At 35.8% G+C, this 23,802-nt stretch overlaps 1 protein-coding gene across 18 annotated transcripts in view; it reads left to right on the forward strand.

The window, feature by feature from the left end:
- PLEKHA5 (pleckstrin homology domain containing A5) overlaps positions 1-22,817 on the forward strand; it is a 211,472-nt gene extending 188,655 nt beyond the window's left edge. For 10 of the 18 annotated variants that reach the window (XM_031444014.2, XM_031444016.2, XM_031444017.2 and 7 more), the window contains 12 exons: positions 2,809-2,910; positions 5,712-5,823; positions 6,653-6,699; positions 7,499-7,687; positions 8,505-8,622; positions 11,825-11,943; positions 14,587-14,796; positions 15,656-15,796; positions 16,254-16,378; positions 18,235-18,380; positions 19,834-19,948; positions 21,928-22,817. In XM_031444014.2, coding sequence (XP_031299874.2) covers positions 2,809-2,910; positions 5,712-5,823; positions 6,653-6,699; positions 7,499-7,687; positions 8,505-8,622; positions 11,825-11,943; positions 14,587-14,796; positions 15,656-15,796; positions 16,254-16,378; positions 18,235-18,380; positions 19,834-19,937 — 1,413 coding nt within the window. In that variant the 3' untranslated portion in view covers positions 19,938-19,948; positions 21,928-22,817. The remainder of the gene's footprint in view (positions 1-2,808; positions 2,911-5,711; positions 5,824-6,652; positions 6,700-7,498; positions 7,688-8,504; positions 8,623-11,824; positions 11,944-14,586; positions 14,797-15,655; positions 15,797-16,253; positions 16,379-18,234; positions 18,381-19,833; positions 19,949-21,927) is intronic. The other 8 variants (XM_031444018.2, XM_064479075.1, XM_064479077.1 and 5 more) reach the window with 1 other exon arrangement.
- The last annotated feature ends 985 nt before the right edge of the window (positions 22,818-23,802 follow it).

Below are 23,802 nucleotides of genomic sequence, written 5' to 3' on the forward strand. Positions count from 1 at the left end.
TCATTCATCGTTTTGGTGGTCTTGGATTTCATTGCATCTGAGTACTGCAGACCTCCTTGAAGTTTGGTTTCTTTATCGCCAACAGTGGCCAAGTCTTGTCTTAATACAGACTATGAATAAGTAACCATATTAAAATTTACTTGTTTACACTTTAAACTTGGACTAAGTCAAATTTTCTTAAAGTTTTCTGCCATCTATCAATTCCACACGCACGCACACACACACACACACACACTTTTTTTAACATTTGTCAGAGTACAACATATTTTCAGAAAAGTACACAGATTAAGTGCACAGATATGGCTAAACCCTTCCTGGTGACTGCCTCTTCCCCAAAACACCATTACCTGACTTTTAAACTTTGTTAGCTTTGCTTGTTTTTGAACTTCATAAAAGTATAATCATATGGTACATACACTCGTATATACTCTGTCTTCTTTTAACATTGCGAGGTTCATCTGCATGGTTGCAGATTGCAGGATTTAACTCATTCCCTTAACTGTATGGTGCAAAAATCCATGTTTGTATTGAAAGCACGGCTATGTTTCCTGACTTGTGCCTGTGATTTTAAGATAATTGTATATTTGAAAGTCATTATGCCTTTTAATTGCCTTAGTGTACCTATATATTATCTTCTTGACAGAAAATAGTAAGGTCATATTTAAAGATTTTAACGTTGTCCTCGTGTAAGTCGCTGAATGCTTTAATGAAACACTCGACCAGGTGTCAGGAGGACTGATGTCTTGCCAGTGCTCTCTCTTTTTTTGTGATCCTTGTTGACTTGTGTTACTACCCATCCATGGTCATGTTGGAGGAGCCCAGAGGGAGAGGCAGAAACAGGCCCAGGAGGGTAGCGGGACTCAGGCCAGTTGGCACAGAGCAATGGCAGGGCGTAGGCAAATTGGAAGTGTATTATGTTTCTTCTCCCCTAGAATATTAGTAATCTCTACCTCTCCATCTCTATTTTTTATGTTTCTGTAAGAAAGACAGGGTTTCCCACCATCCTAAAATGTTCTTGTATTTAGATGCCTCTGCCCTGAACTTTGTTACTAAAAGGGTTAGGTGTCAGCCTGGCAATGCCATCTGACTTCATTGCTGGACAGCCACTGGGTCTGCTTCCCTCATTTTACCCTCCCTGACGCCTTCAAAGGCGCATTGTTTAGGTTTGCAGTTTTTGTGACACTGGAAGCAATTTTTCTTTACTTTTCTTTCTTTTTTTAAAATGCAGTTTTTCTTAAAGGAGATCAATAACCTTATTTATTCAGGTAAAAACAGTTTGCTGAGGCCAAATAAGGAGGCTAATATTTACACAACATAGATATGATAAAAATCTTTTGTCCTTTATCACTTGTCTTTTTAAAGTGTAATTCATTGTGAAATCTGCCTAATAGACTTCCTTCAATAAATAATATAGAGATGGTTTTAAAAATCTCCAGTGGTTTATCTCTGCTTTTTTTAAAAATATAATGAATTGTAAAACCTGCTTATAAGGAGACACCTTATATTCAAAAAGCAATTGTCCCAAATGGCGAAATTTTAACACTCCTTTTAATTTTAAAAGAAATTTTTATTGCCTATGTTTTTTAAAGTGATTTTAAGCTTGTAGAATATACAAAATTAAATTAACTCCTTAAAAGAGCCTCTCTAGGGCCTTGAGGATTGATGCTTTTTATACTAAGATTATTTTAAGTAACCTCTCTTCTACACTCAGTGCCCTCTTTCCTTGTCCCAGAACTATTGCTGTGGTTAAAATGACATTTCCCAAGGGAGCTTCATTCAGTGCGATTCAAGCCAAGAAACCCTTGGTCAAGGGAGGCTCTTAGACAAGCGTCACTGGTTCATTTCACAGCAGCATAAATTCAGTAAATATTTGCTGGTTATGTCACGTGGGCCAACAGCACACTAAACACTGGTGACAAAATAGTGATCAAATATAGCGCCCGCCCTTAGTTTATCGGTCTGACCTCGGACCCCTCTCTGAAATGTCTGAAGAGCACCTACAGCCCATGAAGGGTACCTGCACTCCCATGGAATAGCGCCCCTGAGATAGAATGACATGACAGTGTGTTTTTGAACATTTGTGGAATTATTCTACATTAAATAGATGACAGGTAGTTAAAGACCAAGTATGAAAAACTTCTTTGTGATTTGAGGGTTTGTAGTGATTTTTTTTTTCCCCAAAAGAGAAAAATTTAGATGGGACGTATCTATACTGAGTCTGTGAGCAAGAGTTGCTCGATTCGTTAGCTCAGTTAGGTTCATCACATTACTGTAAATGTATTCTAAGTCAAGTCATGTCAGACTTCTGGTGTTACTGAAAATCCAGCATGCTAAAGTACAACCTACTTAGTGTTTTTATTCCTAGACAAACTTTAATCAGGGCAGATAAGAAAATGCTTTATTTATGCCTCTTCTGCATTTTAAGAAATCACCTTCAAGAAAAATTTAAGGTATTGTCATGAATAAAATAACATATTTCCCCAAAATAAAACTCTTTGGATAGTAGAATTAACTGAATATTTTATGTCATGAATGAATAAATAATAAATAAGTTGGGTTTATTTAGGGGGGTTTGGTTGTTTGTTTTTAGGGTTTTTGTTTTGTTTTTTTTTAGTAAATTTGAGTACAGCAGCAGCACAATAATAAGTAATTGTTAGTCGGTAAATTCTTGTTGAATTGATCAAGAAAGAGAGGAAAAAGGAAAAGAAAATGAGTTATAAAAGTTTTTATTTTGCCCATTATAAGCTACATGATTGATAACATTAAAGCACATTTTCTCCATTAAAGTAATTAAAGCTCTGATTTTAGGAACTGGAACGAGCGTGGAGAGAATATGACAAGTTAGAATATGATGTCACTATTACCAAGAACCAGATGCAAGAGCAGCTAGAGCGCCTCGGTGAAGTTCAGGTACAGAGCTGTAACTTCCTACGTTGTTGGAGCTGCCTTTGACTGGCACTGTACAACCTTCTGAGATTCATGCACACCCTTAACAGCTGTTACATTATTGGCTACCTAGCATCTGGGTTTGAATACTTTCAATGATAGGAATCTTACTGCCTCACAAAGTAGCCCATCCCTTATTAAGTTCTTTATTCTGTTGGGCACATGGTGAGTGAAATGTTCTGTGCTCCTAGCTAACTATGTCACTTGGCATTGAAGTGTTCAATTATCTTATCCGTTCTATATTAAATCCCTCTCTCTCTCTCTCTTTTTTAAATGGAGGTGCTGGTACTGGGAATTGAACCCATAAATCCTTTTCTTTTTAAGCAAGCTATATTTATAGCCTATTGTCTTGACTGATACATTACTAGAAAAGGGGAAGATGCAGCACCATTTGGCATAAAGAATCGTTTTGTGAACAGGCAGATATGGGATCGAGTTCCAGGTGTTCATTTTCATATCTGTAAAATAGAACTAATAATAGCTCTCTTAGAGTGTTGTCCTGAGGAGTGGAGATAATATATAATTAAGAAAATAATGAAAGTCACCTCATGCTTGTGACCTTGTGCAAATTTGATTATCCACATTGGAAACCCAGTGGACTCAATGGACAAATCAATGTAACAAATAGAGTTAGAAAGTTTGACTCATAGAAAGTCAACTGTCTTCAGCGTATGCTGTCCAAAATAGTAACCACTAGCTAAGTGTAATTAATGGGCACTGGAAATGTTGCAAGTGTGACCAAGGAACTGAATTTTCAATTGTATTTCATTTTAGTTATCTAAATTTAAGTAACCATGTGTGCTTGTGACTTCTGTATTCTCACAACCGAAGTTACACTACTAAGATACTAAATACAGTAGGAAAAAAATGGTAAACATCTAAAATATAACCAAGGGATTGGCAAACTTTCTCTGTAAAGGCCAGATATTAAATATTTTAGATGTTGCAGGTGTATACACTTTGTCACATTAATCTTTGGTGTTGGGAATTTTTAATAATCCCTTAAGGATTTAAAATTTAATTTTAGTTTACAGGCCATACAAAAAGAAGCTACAGGCCAGAGCAGTTTGCCAATTCTGATTTAACCTAACAAAAAATGTTCACTGTAAGAATTTAATTACTGTATTATTAAAAGACAGAAGACCTGAATAAATGGAGAGGTTATAATTGCTATACCATGTTCATGGATGGCCTGATTAAACATTATCATCATAATGAAAATTCTTCCCATAAGCTCAATTCCATTTGACCAAATTTCCAGCAAGTTTCTGAAAAATTTAAAAAATGGTTCCTATATTTTTAAGAAATAGTAAAGACCACAAATAGACCTTTTCTGAAAAAATAAAGAACCTGGAGGCACACTTTATGAAAAGTAGCATTGCACACATAACTTTCGGCCAGTTACATAACAGCTTTGTGCCTCAGGTTCCACAACTGTAAAATGAAAATAATAATAGTACATACTCCTATTGGGTTATTATGGTGGTTAAATGTGTTGATATTTTTTAAGCACTTAGAATAGAACCAGGCAAATAAAACATACTATATATAAGTGTTAAGTACACAAGGCAGCATAGACAAAAGATGACCAAACTAGGAAGAAGTATCTTTGAGCTCTAAAAATTCAACACATTATTGTCTAGACTTGTAAAGAACTTTTTCTTTTTGATTTGGAGAAACAATGCATTAGAAAAATAGATAAAGAACTTGAGTAGTTTTAATTATAGAAAATTTAATTCAAATTGCTAACAAGTGTTTGAAAAGTTGGTCAAAGTCACAGGTAGCCAGAGAAATGCAAAATAAAACAAAAATGAGATTTTTCATTGTATACCTTTCAGATAGACAAAAATACGTGTTTTTTAATTATTGCAAAAGTAATCTATATTCTATGTAGAAGATGTTCAGTTGTCTGATTTTATAATTGTTTTCCTGCCTATAAGCCTTTATCAGTATTCATATCTTAGGGCTGTCATTATGTTATAATGTGACCATTTTCATACCACCTACCTAGTTCTTTTAAAATTACATTCCAAAAATGTTTTCCTATTTATCAGTAAGAGTCATAGAATTCTATTAGAATCTTACCAATACGATCTTATTTTTGGTTCCGGTTAGAGTGTTTAGCCTAAGGGCATGAAATGGGATATTAGCAATAAGAAAGTAGATATAAGTTCAGGATAGAATAAAAATGGCAGTGATAGATTTAGATTCCAAAACTGAAAATTTGTCCTGCAAATACATTTGTTTAACTGAGTCAGAACTCTTTAAAATATATTTTGTTAATTGCCCTTTTTTTCCTTTCTTTTTTTTTCTTTTTTGGCATATCTCTGTTCTAGAACTTAGGAAGCTAAAATGCTTTCCTTTTTTTCCCTCTAAAAATGTTTTGTTTAATTTGGGGTTTTTGAGTTTCTGTTTTGTTACCGCTTTTGTTTTGTCGGTTTTGGTTTGGGGAGATGGCTCCCCATTTTTTAGTCCCATCTAATCAGTATTCCTTCCTGGGATTATAAATAATGCAAGTCAAAGTTTATTGAAAAGGTATGAATTGTGTGTGTAGGTCTGAAATATTAAATTTTTTTCTTTGCTTTTTATCTTTTATCTTTGCCATTGACGTTGCAGAATTGGGAAAGTCACACAGATCATATTAAATATTCTCAAAACTTAATCCAGTGCAATTCTCACTTTACAGTATGTAATTAGTGGAATTTATACTGTATTTAATGATTTTATTTTCCCCTTGTATGTGGTCTATCCATTTTTACTGATAGACTGAATCAGCAGGAATTCAGCGTGCACAAATTCAGAAAGAACTCTGGAGAATTCAGGATGTCATGGAAGGACTGAGTAAACATAAACAGCAGAGAGGCACTGTGGAAACAGGTATGTTAACTTCATTTTTGATTCTGCACTCATTTACTGTAATATTGTATCTAAATGGAATGACGCATAGAACTGGGTTTCTTTTGTTATTTTAATGGATTTCTGACATCAGAAAACAAGCACTCTTCTTTGTAATATTGAATTAGTACCCAAGTTTACATACAAAGTAAAAAGCAGAAGTCCTACCAACCACACCCACACAAAAATAAATCATTGTTTTGTGTGTATAGTTAGAAACACACACAGTGTTTTGGTTTTAGGAGTTTTTTTCCCACAACAGAAAATGTTGTTTTTCATCAATACGCTTTTTTCTCCTTAACAGTACAGTACACTAACAGCTGCGTGAGAATCCACTGCATAGATGAACTGTAACTTAACGGTTGATGAACATGTGGGTTGCTTCCAGGTTTTTGGTTGGTTGGTTGGTTGGCTGTTTTTCTTGTTTTTCTGTCATAAAGCATGTGATAATGAACAATATTGTATACATAATGAACGTACATGCTAGTACTAATAGAGTCTAGAAAGTGGGAAATAAGCATACATTTTCCATTTTAATAGGCACAGCTAAATTGCTTTCCTAAAAGTTTATATCAAATCATACTTAAACCAATAATATTTGAGAAAACTTATTTCCCTGTACTCTTGTTTAAATTAGATTTTTAGTTTGTATTTTTTTAATGTAATTAGTTTTAAATTCAGAAAACATTAATAAATAAGGGATTCAAAATGGAAGACTTCATTTAAAATAAGTGAAATGAAATTATTCCTTCTATAGATTTAGGAAGGTATGTTTACTATAAGTAGTTACATTTTATAATTTTTTTAATAGGTATGACAGGATCAAAGCCTTTCTCAACAGTTAAGTACAAAAATGAGGTAAGTTCGAATTCTTTGTCTAACTATAAATTAATTATTTTAAATATTTAAAATATGAATTAGAATTTACTCATAACATGTTTTCTAAATATATTTGGGTTATTGTTTTTAATCTTAAAATTTCACTGGTTCAGTAATTTGATACTTCTGACAAATGTGATTTTTCTTACTTTTTCTTAGTGCAAAAAAATTAAGTCACTATTTCTCATCTATGTTAGAACTTTAACATTGTCATACTTTTTCTAATCTAAGTAATTTGAATATTTATTTGTCGTTGTTTTGTATACTTCATAAAATTTGTAGGATGATTGATGGATAAGTTGGCTGTGTATCATGCATACCATAAAGAAATTACAACTACAAAGAGACACTGTCAACCTAGTTGAAAGCATCTATGGTCTTGAACTTTGTATAAAAGCCAATCAAAAAGAAATTTTTATCTTTTTTTGCTCTTAAAAATTACCAAAAGTAATAGAGCAAGATTTTTTGAATTAATTGTTTCCTTCTGTTTTTAAAATCAGATACAATAGTCTCATGCATTTGTTTTGATGTTGAGCTTTACACAGAGTAAAACTAACTTGTGTGTCACAGAAGAAAATTAGATGCAACCAAATTCAAAACCCAGTCATTGGCTGTCGTAAATGTTTTTGGTTTTACTTTTCAATATGAAACTTTTGGCTTGGCAGTGTCCCTTTAATTATCTTAAAGTGAATTTAAGTTAATTTACCATTGCAAAGAATTTAGATATACTTAATTCAATATGCTTATCTAAATAAGGTGACTATTCTACAATCTTTAGGAAGAGGAAGTAGTCCCACCTCGTCCTCCACTTCCTCGGTCCTATGACTTTACAGAGCAGCCTCCCATAATCCCCCCTCTGCCCAGTGATAGCAGCTCCTTGCTCTGTTATAGCAGGGGCCCAGTCCATCTGCCTGAAGAAAAGAAGATTCACCAAGTTCAAGGATATCCAAGAAATGGATCTCACTGTGTAAGTGGCTGCAATGGCCACAGAATCATAACTGTACATGCCCTCATTTTTCCAACTTAATTTTACACTGAAAATTTTTTATTATAACACCACTTCTAGCCAGTGTTTTTTTGTTTTTATATAATGTTATCATTTGTGTTTTTTCCTGTTTTAGTTTCATCATTCTCATTTTGTAATATTTTCATAATTTCTTGTCTCGTGAATATTTTCATAAAGTGGTTACTTTGTATGTGTTTAAGGAGGCTTGTTTTCAACATACCATTGCAGGATATTAGAAGCAAAATGACATCTTTAGATCAGAAAGAAGTGAAAAAGAAAACGATTCTTACTAGGAATGATGAAAAGGTTGGGATGTGGGCAGTTCAGTCTAGGAAAACTGCTAAGAGGATGTGGACATTGCCAAGGAGAGACTTTGCCCATGGAAACTGGAAAAAAGAAGTCCAAGATTAAACAAATAAGTGTAAAATGTAATAAGCAAGAAGAAGAGAATAAGGAAAAGAGGAACGGGGCTGAGTTAATATAATACGGTTATTTTCAGACTTCAGTTATACTATGATAAAAATGTTCTGATGACTTTTTCCCTAAAAGGAGTATTCTTAATTTTAAAAGCAGAAGATTTACTGGTTAAAAATCTTTTTTAAATTCTCTTTTTCCTACCCTAGTTGTAGCATATACTTTAATTTTGTATATACCTAAGATAGCTGACTGAGGCTCTTAATTGTTGAGTTTGAGTCTTTAGATCAGGTAAACGTTTTAAGAGACTTTGAGGGGTGCTTTGTTTTGTTTTGTTTTGGTAATTATGTATCTTCCTTTCAAGGGTCCAGATTATAGACTCTACAAGAGTGAACCAGAGTTAACAACAGTGGCAGAAGTTGATGAGTCTAATGGAGAAGAAAAATCGGAACCTGTTTCCGAAATGGAAACCTCCGTTAAAGGTCAGCATTTGGAACGTCTTTTTCTTTTTAAAAAAACTTTTTGTCCTTTCTTTCTTTTTTTTTTTTCTAATGGCGGTTCTGGGGGTTGAACCCAGGACCTCGTGCATGCTAAGCACACACTCTGTCACTGAGATATACCCCCACCTCCCTGGGGTATGTTTTATCTCCTGTGTTTTTCAGGCATTTGAGCAATAAACTCAGTCTGTCTATTGACTCAGTACATATACAAGTCCACAGTCCCTGACCTGAAACCTTTGGAATCTGATGAGTTTCTGAATTCAGAAGTTTTCAGATATTAGGATGATAACACGACCCATAAACCATATAATATATGTCATCTCTCTGCTAGGCATGAGGAAGTCCCCTTTTTAAATACATTAATATTTCTGGAATAGTCATTCTAAGTGGGATAAGGACGAAAAAGCTTCGTATCAGTTCAGGTTAGGTTTTACTGAGAAATAAGTTTATGCCAAACTGTTAAAAACTTTCCATTTCCTAAGACTTTTATCTTTTATTGCTTTTTACTATTTCAAAAGTATACATAAGAGATTAGGGCCAAAACAAATTTTTACACAGTTTCTATAAAATAAATAAATTCTATGAAATAATGCTTATTACTGTATATACGTTTTTTTTTTAAATCAAAATTTTTTAATGTTGATCATTCTTCAAGAAGTTGATGTTCTAAAGAAAAAAGATAGAAGGGGAGCTCTTCAGGATTAACAAGATAGAAAAAGCCAGATACAGTACAATGCTTGAACCTTGAGTGGCTCATGGTTAAAAACAAAATAAAACACTAAGGATATTCTTGGGTGAATTATGGAAATTTACATATGTTCTAGATATTACCTAATAAGAAGTGATACTGTGGTGTTTTAGTTATTTAGAAGAATGTATTATGTTAATTCTGAAACACTTAGAGGAAAAGTACCCATGGCGTTCAAAAATGGTTCACCAAAATGTATGTGTGTCTGTCTGTTTGTGTGTGTCTGTATGTTCATACTAGTACAGAGATAAAACAAATATGGCAGAATGTGGGATTTGCAGAAAAATAATTTCCAAGAAGTTAAGTGGAGCAGTAAAGCCAGCTTTTGCCTTGTGCCTAGACAAAGCTCAAAGCATGAACAAATTAGGAGTTGGCTAGGAGACCCCCTCAAATAAAGCTTGGACCCTCTGAGGGCCATGCTCTTCATGAAAACTGATTAATTTGATCTCATCAAAATTTACAACTTTTGCCCATCAGAAGGGGAGAAAATACTATCAATACATATATCCAATAATACCCTTGTATCCAGAATATATAAATAGCTCTTGCAAATCAATAGTGAAGACAAACAACCCAATAAAAAGTAGGCAGAAGCCTTGGAGAGTTAACAAATAAGGTGTACAAATGGCCTGTAAGCACATGGAAAAGTTTATAACTTACTTAACTTACTAATCATAAAAGAAATGCAATTTTAATGCCAATAAAAATATCACAGTTTACACCTAGAATGGCTAAACTTGAAAGACTAACTGCCTGGTGTTGGTTAGGATGTGGAACAGTTGGAATTCACACGCATTTCTGAGGTGGTGTAAGATGGAACAATAGTTTGGCAGGTTCTTACAAAGTTAAACCTGCAGTTTTCATATCCAGGTATCCTATATATTTACCTAAGAAAAATGAAAACACAGTTCCTCAAAAAGACTTACACAAGGGTTTTTATAGCAGCTTTAATTCATGGTAGACAAAACCTGAAAGCAGCCATATATATGAAAGCAAGAGTTCGGGTATAAAACATTGTGATACTCCTCAGCAAAAACCTGTTACAAGCATTTACTCATAAAAACTATCGTCTGAAATACGTTCTCTAATGGGATTTGAATTCTTCCTTGAAGTTTTTCCTCTTTTAAAATTTTGGGTGTACTTTAAAAAATATATAGTCATAAGCTCTTTCTAAATAGTCTAAAGTATACAGATGGATTACAGTGTAATTTATTTTGTACCACATGACTTTGCGCAGGGCTTTTAAAGATGGACTGCTGACTGGCACAGTAGAAGCCTTTCTTTATTTGAATCGCAAAATTTCTTGTACTGTAATACATCAGTCCAGCTTTAAGCATTCTCAAGTATACAGCTCTAATAGACATACGGAGTTCATAAACAGTATTAAAACTTCATTGAGCTGCAGATTCTTTGGTTCGTGACATAAAGGGGCCCTGAATGATTGGCCACCAAATGATTGGCCATGTCTTTGGGAGAGAAAAATAGGATTTGGTTTTTCTACTTAGTTGATGCGACTTTAGTGAGCCCAAAGAGAATGGTGCTTCTCTTTTTTTTTTTTTTTTTTAAAGCAAACCATTGAGGTTTGATTAATTTCTTTCTTTGCTTGGGTCCTCCGTGGACAATAGTGTATATATATTGTGCTTAACACAAGATGACTGATACAAATGAATACATTTTATGTTAACTTACCACTAGTTTTTATTGTTGTGTTAATGATTTTGTGTGTGTGCTGTTTGTTTTCTGGTTTATAAAAGCAGTGTGTGTTCACTTTAGAAACTTTCAAAAATGCAAAAGAGAAAGCAACCTGCATCACCTACAGTTAGCTGGCTGTTAACATCGTTAGTGGATTCTTTATTGAGGCGGTGCCGTGTGACTGAAAGAGAGCAAACAGAAATTAAGAACTTTTAGGCAAATCACGTAACCCTTCTGGGCCGTAACTTTCCTCACCTTAATATGTGAGAGGATTAGATTTCAGCCTTTGGAAATATGTTTACGTAAATACTTCATGAAGTAGCAAAGCAGCGAGGCAAAGAGGCTGAAGCAGAAGCTCCGGCCGTGCTGCTGATGGGCTGAGAGGACGTGAGGAGGAGGAAGCCTGTTAATCCCGATGCTGCACCTGAGTTACCTTCTTTTCTCTGCAGGGTTGTTGTGAGGACTTATGCACCATTAAGTATTACTGAGCTTTGTAGTTTTTTTAATGTCATCTGTTACAATCAGTAGAACTTTATTTCCAAATCTAACCCTGATTTGTCTGGTGGTATCACTGCCCGGCTTCTTAGGGAAAATAACTCATGGAAGTCTACAACATTTTCCCTGCCTCTTTGCAAACAGTAAGTTTGCCTTCTGATTTAAAAGCCTCAGAAACTGAATATGTCAAAAGGAGGCAGTGTCACGTGAAAATGTTTTGTAGAACTTACCACTGGCTTTAATTTCTAGGTTCCCACTTTCCTGTTGGCGTAGTCCCCCCAAGAACAAAATCACCCACACCCGAATCTTCGACAATAGCCTCGTATGTAACCTTAAGGAAAACGAAGAAGATGATGGATTCAAGAACGGTATTTAACTATAAATTAATTTCTAGAAGAATTCTCAAACCTATTTACTGCTTTCTTATACATGTTTTAATTTTTAGTGGGGTTTTTTTGCCAAAAAAATTTTTTTACATACTCTAAGAAAACTGTAGTTATCTTAATTTTATTTAATTATGTTCAGGGAATTTGCACATTGGAGGACAGACCTAATCTAGGTTTTCTTTGATCAGACTTCTCATGGGGTCTTCAGTTCACGGTTGGTGGAATCTGTTCTCAGACAGCCGCCCTGTTCTACCTGCCTTGACACCTCTAAGAATTTCCTTAAGAAAGGGATAGACACGTTCTGTGGTCACCCCAGCTAGTGGATTTTCAAGCCAGCCTGAGTATGCAAGGCTTTTCAGCTATGGTAGATTTGGAGTTTGCCAATCTTCTGGTTACAGTGAGAAATGCAAACTGAGACTGGGAAATAAAGCTTGTATTTTACTATTTTCATCTGAGGTCCATTTCATTCCCACTGGCTTTAAACCAGTCTAATCTTGGTCATCCTGGGAAGATTCTCAGAGTACTTAACTCCCTTTCCCCAAGTTCTCCCTAGAAATTTGGGCAGCAAAAAACTTCTACTTTTCATCTTCACAAATTCAGTATTTATTTGGTAGGAGATTATTTTAAACTATAAGAAAAGACTGAAAGGTACTACAAATGATAAGATTTATGATTATTCTTGAAAAATATTAAAGTATAGGTACAAAGTATATGCCAGAAATCTGGCTAATTTTATATATAAGAAATATAATGATTCTATAATACTATTATTCATAAAATCAGGCATTTTTTACAGATTGGAAGGGTGTTTTCTTTGGAAATTGTAATATGAAAATAAGTCAACAGAAAAAAGCTTTAAAAATTGCATGTTAATCAAACAGAAACGTATTAGTGGATTTATATTATTCTATAACTATCTTTTCTATTTTTTAATGGAGGTACTGGGGATTGAACCCAGGACCTCATGCATGCTAAGCATGCACTCTACCACTGAGCTATACCCACCCCCACCTCTTTTTTTTTTAAATATAACTATCTTACATACTAGAAGAAGGACTTCTATATAACCAGATGCTAGAGGGTGAGCATAGAAGACTATGGTTATGTAATTCTGGTACAGGAAACCAATAGCAATGCCAACAGAAAATACCTGCGATACAACACACAAGTGCCGTGATACATGAGCAGTGAATATAAATCGGTTATTTTTAGGATTTTTTTTAATGGGAAATATTTAACAGTAATTCACAAATATATGAAAATTGTTCAACTCTGATAATAATTGTTTAATGCTAACTAAAACCCCAGTGAGATGCTCTTTTCCAGTTATATTGGAGAAAAGATCTAAAAAGTAAGAGTATCTGGCAATTTAAAAAAATAAAATAGATTTGTACAATATGGTGACTTGGAAAAGGAAGTTGCAGTGTGACATTTTTGCACAAGTACAGAAAAACCGGGAAGAATACACGTTTGTTGTTAATAAAAATAAAAGGAAAGGGTACTAAATTAGCCAGCTTCCCAATCAGTATCTAGGATTTACCTTTTTAGAAATTTTTTTTACTGAAAGCAAAATCTCTGTTTTGCCAATAAATGAGAATCATCATTTCTACACTTTACGGCTTTTCGTTTTTCATTTTCCTTTTAGTTTCTCCTTGAGCTCTTTGAGATACTCATTCTGTACAGTGGGAAACAGCTCTAGAGCTGCAGGTACGGCCCTGCAGACACGTTTTAGATGGCAGTGGAGAGAAAAGGATCTTGGCCACTCTCCTGGCATCCCGCTTGGTCACAGAAATACTGGCCTCTCTGCGCTGGGTTTTTTTCTCGAACTCCAGTGGCCCCACCAGTGTCTCAGTCACTTCCCAGCACTTCAGTCCGGAGGACACACATAAACCCACACGTTCTCCTCTGTAGATCTTAAAATAGTTTAATCTCTAACATTTCTTTTCTATAAAATAAGCTAGAATTTCCTAATGACTAATTATTGATGTATTTATTTCAGATCTTACACCAATGTTTTATATCTTTAGTAAGAAAGTGAGAAGAAGTGATTGTTTAATGTGACTGATATTTTTAAGCCCCTCAGTGAACCATAAAAATGAGCCATGTATATACACATACACATTGTAAAATTTTCACATATAACCATCTTGATTTATAGAAGATAGATACTTCCACATTTTTATTATTGCTCATAAACTAACGATATTTTCTCTTACCAGTCTTTTTCACAGTAAAAATTACAGAACAAAACGTAACATTTTTAGTATAGTAAAAGAAATCACTGATATTTAAAAGCCATGCCCCCTGTTTCCTCCTAGTTTGAGTTTCATATAATTGCCTGTTTCAGGCTCATGGGTTAGGGTCACTCAAGAGCTACCATACTCTTTTGTATTTAAAAAAAAAAAAGTCGCCTCGTTAAGGTCCCCTCTCTCTTTCCATCACTGACCGTGTATCAATGCACGTGTGGAGTCATTTTCCTTCCTGCTGTTATCTAAATGACATTCTAAAACCTCCACCTTTGATTTTGAAAACAAAATAAATGCATTTGAGAACCTTTTTATTCCAACCAACTTTTCAGACGTTATTCTGTATTCATGTGCTCATCTTTTTACTTTCAATTTAAAGGAAAGACCAAGAAGTGCGGTGGAACAGCTGTGTTTGGCTGAAAGCACTCGCCCTAGGATGACTGTGGAAGAGCAGATGGAAAGAATCAGGAGGCATCAACAAGCGTGTTTAAGGGAAAAGAAAAAAGGATTAAATGTTATTGGTGCTTTAGACCAGTCACCGTTACCAAGTCCTTCAAATATAAGGGATAATCCATTCAGGGTTACCCAGGTATATCAGTTGCTTTTAATCATTCTTGTGGGTAAACCTAATATCTCTTGAATCTTAGAATCATAGCGTTACGTGGTTTTTTAATGTTGACAACATGGATAGTTATTTTATATTATTTAACTCTTATAATAAAATACTAAGACAGTTCAGTAAACTGCAAATAGCCTGGGTTCAAAAAACCGCAGCTGAATTACTTGTTGGGTGCCCTCGTGACAGTTGTGGACTTAATCTCCTCTGCTGTACGTCAGGTGGAGACCACCTGTTCCACCTACCGCACAGACACTAAGAAGATAAAAGTGCTTTCAACAAATGTAAAACGCCATGCAGGTTACCAAGATGGTCCCCAATTCCCCTCCCAATAAAACGTGTATTACTCTGTGTCCTAATTTAACATGACCTAAATTATAGCAAGAGTTTCTCAGTAAGAGTTCTACTTATTAACGTCAGCCTTATAAAGAGACGTCATTCTGTTTCTTATTATTTGTTTGTTACCCCGACTGGTAAATGAGAGCAGACCAGCGAACCTTTCTAGTGGCTTCAGTCTGGTCTGTCCGCACTGGCGGACGTGGATCAGCTGAAGGTGCTTCCCTGTCTTCTTAGAAACCCCCTTCCTGACTAATCAGGAGCAAACACTGCTGATGGAAATTCATCTCATTAAACCATTGAATAACTGAACAGTCTACAAATTAGAATGATAGAGGATTAATATATTATATATAAGATGCCTCTCTTGCTTTTTCCTAAGAAACCTCCTTGTGAGTGAAGTGCCAACTTTAAAAAAGAAATTAGCAGGTGCTGTCTAAAAACTGTGCCTGACTGTATAGCATGAACCTAAAGATGCTGTCTGTCTGTTGAACAGACTCGAAGGAGGGACGATAGCATTAAGGAACTGGACGCCATCATTAAAGAAAATGATGTAAAACCAAGCCATGAAACTCCTGCAGCAGAGACTGTCCGACTAAAAGAAGCCGAACCTCAAAATACAGATCTCAGCCAAGAGGTGGGGAGATTATTGTAGGACAGATACCCCAAAGGGGGGGATTTTTGAAGATGAAATCAAGTGGGAAGGTTATATGTCATTCTGTCACAGACGCTCTAGATCTGAGTGAAATGGTGGGATTTGTATAATTTGATTGATAGATTTAGCCACATCAAAAAATGGGTTAATTGAAGACCTAAAACATGATCAGTCAAAGCCAGAATAAATTATCGTTAACCTAGTTAAAGAATTTTATCTCCCAAAGCAGCTAGGCAATGGCAGTGTAGTTTTTATTCCTGGTAGTAAGGAATATGAATGTTTTTAATATACTCGAATCTAAATTTGTATTTCAGTAAATATTTGGTAGGGTATGGTTTTTAAATAAACTTTTATTTAGGAATCATTTTAGATAGTTCACTTACACATTAAATGTGGTAAAAATGACTTGAAAAACAAAATTTTTCTTCTTCTTCTGCAGTTTAAAAAAACTAAAAATGTTTTTTCTGAAACACTTTTCACACCTGAGCCAAATGGAGTAAGTTCTGAGGAAGTGATAGATAAAGAAAGAAGCGAAGAAAAAATGCCTGCGGATGTTTCACACAGGTAATAATTGGGGAAAGCAAACAAACAAAGGAGTCATTCACAAAATCGTATACCTGCTTAAAAATGGGAAACTTCAGAGTCCAAAGTCTTGGATTCTGGTCCCGGAGTAGCTTGTTAGGAGCTGTAGGATCTTGAGCAATTTCCATAACCTTCCTAAACGCAGGTCCCTCACTTGTAAAAATGGGGATAATAATGGTATCTAATCTCACAAGTGTGTTGTAAGGATTAAATAAGGAAACAGGTATGTAGCACTTGGCAGTGGGCTAAACACTTAGGAAGTGTTCAATCAATGTCTTTTTTTTTTTTTTAAATGCCAAAGGCACACGAGCAGTGACAGTAAGCACCTCCGCGCTGCCTGCAGAGTGATAAGCGTTGATCGGTCGTCTGAGTTGTCTGTGATTTCGTGTTACTAGGAATGCCTTTATCTCTTCAACGAAGAGCAAGACTGAATCCGACAAATATTTGGCAATAGCTGATAAAAAAAAATCTCTTCTGAATTTTTGTTAATAGACATAGGTTAAAACACATCCAGTCTATTAAAAATCCGTGAGTTCATGATGATACAAAAACAACAAAAAGGAATTTGTTGGTCACTTTGGAGGATGCTAGGGAATCGGGCTTTTTGTTCCAAAACCTGGTACATAAAGGGAAAGAATGAAATATTTAGCGGAGTTTTCCCAAACGGCAACCAAAACGGCTTATGAGGAATCTTTTTTTCCTTTTAGAAGAATTTCGCTCAATAAGGAATGAGACACTTGGACTATATCACTGCTTTGCTAACCTTATTGAAATAATGGGGATGAACAATATTCCTCAGTGGCTGTGAAAGCTGTGAGCTGAAAAAATCTGACCGGGAACTTTATAATGAATGGGTCAGGCTGATAGCCCCTGACATCACCGGTCATTTTTAACAACCTGTTAATACAGCAGAGCGAGAAACCCACCTGAAGAAGTATCTCTTGCCCCTCACCCCACAAAACCTAAATCTGATCAAGCCTCAAATCATATCAGTTTAAAATTTTATTTACAAACCAAAAATAGATTCACAGACATAGAAAACAAACCATGGTTACCAAAAGGGAAAAGGGGGGAAGGGATAAATTAGGAGTTTAAGATTAACAGATACACATTACTATATATAAAATAGATAAACAAGGACCTACTATATAGCACAGGGAACTATATTCAGTTTCTTGTAATAAACTATAATGGAAAAGAATCTGAAAAATACATATATATAACTGAACTGCTTTGTACACCTGAAGCTAACATTATAAATCAAACTACACTTCAATAAAAAATAAAATTAATAAGAAGTAAAATAGTAGAGTAAGAAAAATCACATCAGTTTATAAAATATAGGAGGAATGCAGTCATCAAAATCTAGAATGTAGTAAACTATATAGGACTGTTAAACTAGGTTATTTCCCAAATAAACGGCAAAGAATAAAAACAGGTGTGTGGAGTGATCTATTTTCGATAAAGGTAGACTTTAAGAGACTTGTCAGGCAAATATAACATATGGACTTTGGATCCTGATTCAGATAACTCTTAAGACGGTACTGTGAGGCACTCAGGATCATTTGGGCACTACCTGGATATTTGATGGCATTTACCGATTGGACTGTATGTCTGGAATCTGCTTTAAAAATAATTTGGGGAGCTGGGGGCTGAGGGTCTAGAATGAAACAAGACTGGCAAAATGCAGACAAAGAAAAATGCAAGCAAAATGATAGCAGCTGTTAAATACAGATGATGGTATCTCTTCCATAGAGTTAAAACTTCATAAGTTGGAAGAAAAAAATGAATTGTATTGTAGAATAGCAAACTTTGAAATATCCATCTACTTTCATTAGCCCTCAAGATGAGTCACAGGTCACAAATCATAAACCAGAAGGCCACCCTGAGGAAGATACGAAGGACGATGCTCAAGAGCAGGAAGAAACTGTTACTGCCTACGAACTTACTCCTGAGGCTTCTCGAGGAAATCAAGCAATGGCAGGTAGATACTGCCTGTTTCATAATTGTCTCACTGGTGCTTCCTCTGACCCTCTGAATGTATTTGCCACTTGGAGAGTCTAGCAGGGGAGCCACTCAGGTTCGTTGACTGCAGCCCAGTCGGCCTTTGCGGTCCCACACCCACACGTCCAGGAGGGATGCGGCTGCAGAAGAGGACAGGGCGGCCCCTGCCTAAGAGCCAGATCCGCCATCTGTCCTGGCATGGCCATCAGTGTGTTCTTTTTGTTTTGTTTTGTTTTGTTAGCTTTTTAAATCTGAACCTCAACACACTGTACACTTTTTCCTGAGAAGAAGATCTTTGATCTTTTAGTACTTGGAAAATTTACCTGTTTCTCCCAGGCTGGATTCTCAGTATTCATAAACCTACCCCTTTGGGGACTCTGGGAGACTGAATATCTAAACTGGTAGAATGGATTTGTTTACTTAGCTCCTGTTATAACTCACATCTGGGTTTCTCTTTGATAGTAGAAGATCATGATGCATACATAGCATGTTAAAAAATAAAATTTTCTTTAAAAATTTTTTTTAAAGTAAAATTTTCTATGCCATTCTTTTTTAATTTTTGGATTCTTGACAAACCTTTTCTCTCTTTCTTTTTTTTCTTTGATTTTTGGCAAGGGATGGGGGCAGGGGATTCATACCGCTAGTGTAAATTATCAGCTTTACTTTTCATAGTCCATAAGCAAAATCTCTTCCTGGTAATCCTTTCTCCTCTCCCCACCTCTCCCACAACCTGCCCCCAATCATTTTGCAGAGAGTAAGTACAATGAAGTTCAATTATACAGGTCTGTTCTTAAGAAGAGCATTTTCTGTGTCATATACATATAACATGGAAATTTACATTGTCAGCCATGCTCCTTTGTAACCAGTATTAAGCACTGTCTTTTGCTTTGCCTCTTACCCACTAGTAAGCCAATGTGCATAGGAATTCTCACATTTTTTTTTAATTGTAACTGATCACGTTCAGTTATTGTTACGGTAGGTCCAGGTTAAAGGGGTATGTGTGTGCATTAAAACCACAACATTTAAACCATCTGTACTATTTAGCTACATGGAACTAAAAAGACTTTTATACAAGTGAGACCCAGCAGGAACGATTCACTGATAGACATCTGAAAATTAACCTCAAAGCCAAAAAAAAAAAAAAAAAAAGGGAAGGAAAAAAATGCCATTTTATTGAGATGTAATTGACATATAACATTATATAAGTTTAAGGTGTACAAGGAAGAATTTTTAAACAGTTGTCAAGTGACATTTCGTACCAAATAATTGGTTTCCAGATTAGAGAAAAAAAAAAAAAAAACAGAACCAAAATACAGCTAAGAATTCCTTCCCGAAATATGTACGTCTCGTGTTGGGATCGCAGCATCGGGGGGTTCTTGTCCCAAGGCGTCTCTCTGACTTCTCCGTTCTCACGCTTTCCCGGTGTGTTGTAGCGAAGAGCCTGTCCCCGTCTCCCGAGTCCTCGGCACCCTCGGCATCCCCGGCTCCGTCCGCGCAGCCGCAGCTCACGGAAGGATCACATTTCATGTGTGTGTAGTCTCAGAAAAAGTACGTCCTTTCCTATTGTTTTTGTGCTTTACTGTTAGAGCTTTCAGCCTGGATTTAGTTCATTTGTTGGTTTAGTGAATAAAAAACTGCGATCAGTTCTGGCCTGCGCGTCCAGGAAGCTGGCAGAGCGACTAGGTCATTTGAACCACGGGCAGGAACTCCAGTTCCCAGCATTGGCCCTTCAGTGATTTGCTGCGTGACAACATCTTCTCTGTCTCTTATTTCATTATCCGTAAAAACAGCAAAACCCGGAGGGTAGGGCCTGTGCCAAGACAAGCCTCCCAGTGTTTTGCAGCTGTGCGCCGACCAAACGTTTCTTTCCCTGGTCGGGTCTGAGAATTCTGTTTAAGTCATTACATTTTGATCGAGTAATGTTTTTCACAGTCGACATGACATCAACTGCACTGGGAGCTGGCTAATTATTTTCACGGATAAAGAAAAGTTTGTGGTACAGCCAACTAGATATGGAAGATAAAATCTTTAAGATTCACCAGAAATTATTTCTAAATAATTAATTTTTTTTTAAGTCAGGGAGGTAGCCATGGAGTCACAGAGAAGGAGCCTTTCTCCACAAGTGCTCTAGACCACACTTTTAGAGCTCAGAATAATTTCCTAAGGTCTTTCCTTTTATTCTGCTATTTTGTACTTATGTGCTTTTTATATTTTTCAGAAAAGCTGTGAGGTATAGACTGAGCATTTTATGCCTTTTCTTCTGCTTTTTTTTTCCCCCTCACAGCATCTACCAGATGTGGTGCTTTTGGATTACCACTTATTTCTGTTAAACAGTTGTAAGCCAAGAAAATACAGACGTTAGAAGCATGAATACAGACATACTCTTTGATTTTTAGATTCTCAAAATAAATGAGCACAAAGACTACCCTGACTGCGTCTTTTGTCCCATAGTGCTCATTTTCTAGAAGCTACTTCCAGCCACACCTTTTTGTAGCAGCTATAGTCTGTGTTCTTTCTTTCAGCCAGAGGATTTACATTTAACTGCCATTTAACATCTGTAACTTTTATTTGAGATCATGTCTGTCTGGAGCCTAGAAAAGGCTTTGTTTGTTGTCACCTGGTGTCTGTGCAGGATCGACTAGGGTCGCTAACCTTCTGTTTGTTACAGTCTTAACCTGTGTCTTGCCTCTGTCACTCACGTATTTAAACTTTTAACTTCATACATTCAGAAGTGGCAGTTGCCACGAGTGACAGAATAACCCCAGACATAGGAATGATAAACATTATGTTCATTTGATTCCTCCTGTGCAGGGAGTTGGTCACTGGCCTCTGTCCATCTTAATGGAGAGAAATGTACATTAAGAGCCACTCTCAGTATCTTTTGGTTCAATCAACAATTTACAATTCATTGTATTTGAACCATTCTGATAATAAAAAATTTTCATGGTTAAAACTCAGATGCATTTCCAAGTTCCTTAAGTTGTTGTTGGATTTGGTTTTGTTTTGCTTTCCTTCCGAGAGCCAGTGGCATTACATCCTGCAATGAGGCGCAGTTCCTGCTGGTTTTCTAGCCTTGTGGCATGCAGTCCACCAACTGGTGGCATTCGAACGTGCATTATTTTATTTCTTTTCATTGCGTGTGTGTCATCTTTCTGAACTAGCAGTTTGGGTAGGACTTAGGAAAGTTTTACAAATGACACTGCTGTGTACGGAGCTCAATTTAGTATTACATATTTTAGTAAAATTATGCAAATCTTTGCTCATTTTGTTGATCTCTTGGATTCAGCCACAAGTTTGGGTACTTTTTTCATCTGACTTGCTCTTTTACTGCATTGTGTTTCTTTGCTTTGTGAATTAAGCGTATGGAAATGAAGAGAAAGTGTCCTTCAATTGTATTATGTTTTAGGATTTTCATGGCCATGCTTGTCAGTGCTGTTGTTAGAGAATGTCACCCTTAGTTACTTTAGGAAATGGTCATTCGTTAACTTGCAGGTGTCAAAGTAATTTTCCTTCTCTGTATTTTTCAGCTATACTGACTTCTGTTGAAACCATTCAAAGCTAAGGACGCGGACCTTTGGCAATGTGAGAAGATATTGTACAGTATATTTTAAATCTATGAAATTCATAGTTCTGATGCTTTTGGCCACAGAGCATCATTTTATCACTTCTGGAAAATGTTTATTCCAAAACAGCTTTAATGGCCCATATGTACACTCAAGGTTATGTAGTGTAATCTCAAGGTTATTCTTCCGACACCAGCTTGCTGCTATGATTTCAGAGCACATAAGTAAAGGTGCTTTTTAGTGTGTGGTCTACAGACAGAGCTTTCTTAGTTGCTGATCTCCAGATTTTGATGTTTCTAAAGTCTAGGTGGATTTATATTTCTTTTGGCTTTTCAGTACATAAATTTAGTTATTATTTCCAATGAAGCTTGTTTTCTTTTATTTTCTTCTCCTTTTTCCCATTTTGGCTACTGCAATGCTTTGTTTCACACTTGATTTGTAAAAATTTTATATATATATTTAAAATGTGCCATTTTATTATTGCTAAGTGAAGTATGTCCGTTTTCTGCTATACTTATTTCTCGGTCAGATTGCAGTGTCAGCAGTTACTGCCACACTCTTGTCAGCTTAAAAACTACAAATGTTACCGCTTCCTTTTTCTTAAAAAACCGTTTAAAATGTAGGTATTTTGAAGTACTGGGCTTCTGCTTCATTGGACTAGATGTGTACAGCAATAAGCAGGTTCTCAAATCCAGTACTTAGTTTGTGTACAAATGTAATTATGTTCATTGTGTATATATTATACAATGAGCACCTGTAATGTAAGTATTAAAGGCTACTTACTATTGTTTAAATGCAAATGTTCATATCTCATTTCTTTTTTATCATGTTAAATAAATGTTGATGTTCTTAAATCACTTGTGTTAGAATTTTTGCTCTCTCCACTTACAACGGAAAGTCTATTTACGGGACATCCAGAAGAAAAAGTAGTCTGTTAATCTCATCATTGTAGACAGACCTGCAAGAACCTCTCTGTCGTCTGGCCCAGCTCTCCCACGTCAAAGACGAGAAACTTGAGGCCCGGAGAGAGAAACTGACTTTGCCACAATCACATTACATTCGGTGACAAAATTTGCATCAGAATGAAGTTTTTCTGACTTTTTTCAACAAATTTAGTTCTGTCAAGTCTTCTATACCCATTTCTGTTGGTTTCTGTGTTGTAGAAAGTAGCTTCAAGCATCTGTAGTCTGACTCTGCTTAGTGGCCTGGACTTGGCAAGGGGCGTGCAGGGCAGACTTACTGCTCTGACATGGGTAAGTAGAGACCGTTTCATCATCATGCGTGGGGCCTCAGAGATCATTTTCTCTTAGAACACATTCTCCGCAGATGTTCACGCTCTTCAGAATCAATTACATTTCCTTCCCTCCATAACCTTTTGTTTAGGGTATATATTGTTCCCAGAGTACAAGGAAATGTGATGCTTTGAGATTCCTATATAAAATGGCTGAAACTAAATTGGCACTGGTCAGTCTTTTTTTTTTTTTTTCTTCCATGCTATATTAAAGAGGATTTAGATTTAATTTAAAATGCAGATGTGTAAGAATTCATCTGCTCCAAACAGAAACACACAGAATGAAATGCAAATAGATACAGTCTATAAAGTAGGAAGTGAATGAAAAGAGAGATTAAAACGGGGGGAGAGCGTTTAGCTCCCTGTATCTGTATAAACATGTTTACATGTATTAATTACCTTTTCCTAAAGATGTCACACAGAAGTCTTCTCAAAGGAAATAGTCAACAGATTATGATTTCCCTTTAGTCGTGATACAGTTATTGTTACAGATCTTTTATGGATGTGTTGGGGGGAGCATTGCTGTTACTCTTGGGGTTTTGTTTGGG

Source organism: Camelus dromedarius, chromosome 25 (genome assembly GCF_036321535.1).
Source record: "Camelus dromedarius isolate mCamDro1 chromosome 25, mCamDro1.pat, whole genome shotgun sequence".
In the NCBI taxonomy this organism is placed as follows: Eukaryota; Metazoa; Chordata; class Mammalia; order Artiodactyla; family Camelidae; genus Camelus; species Camelus dromedarius.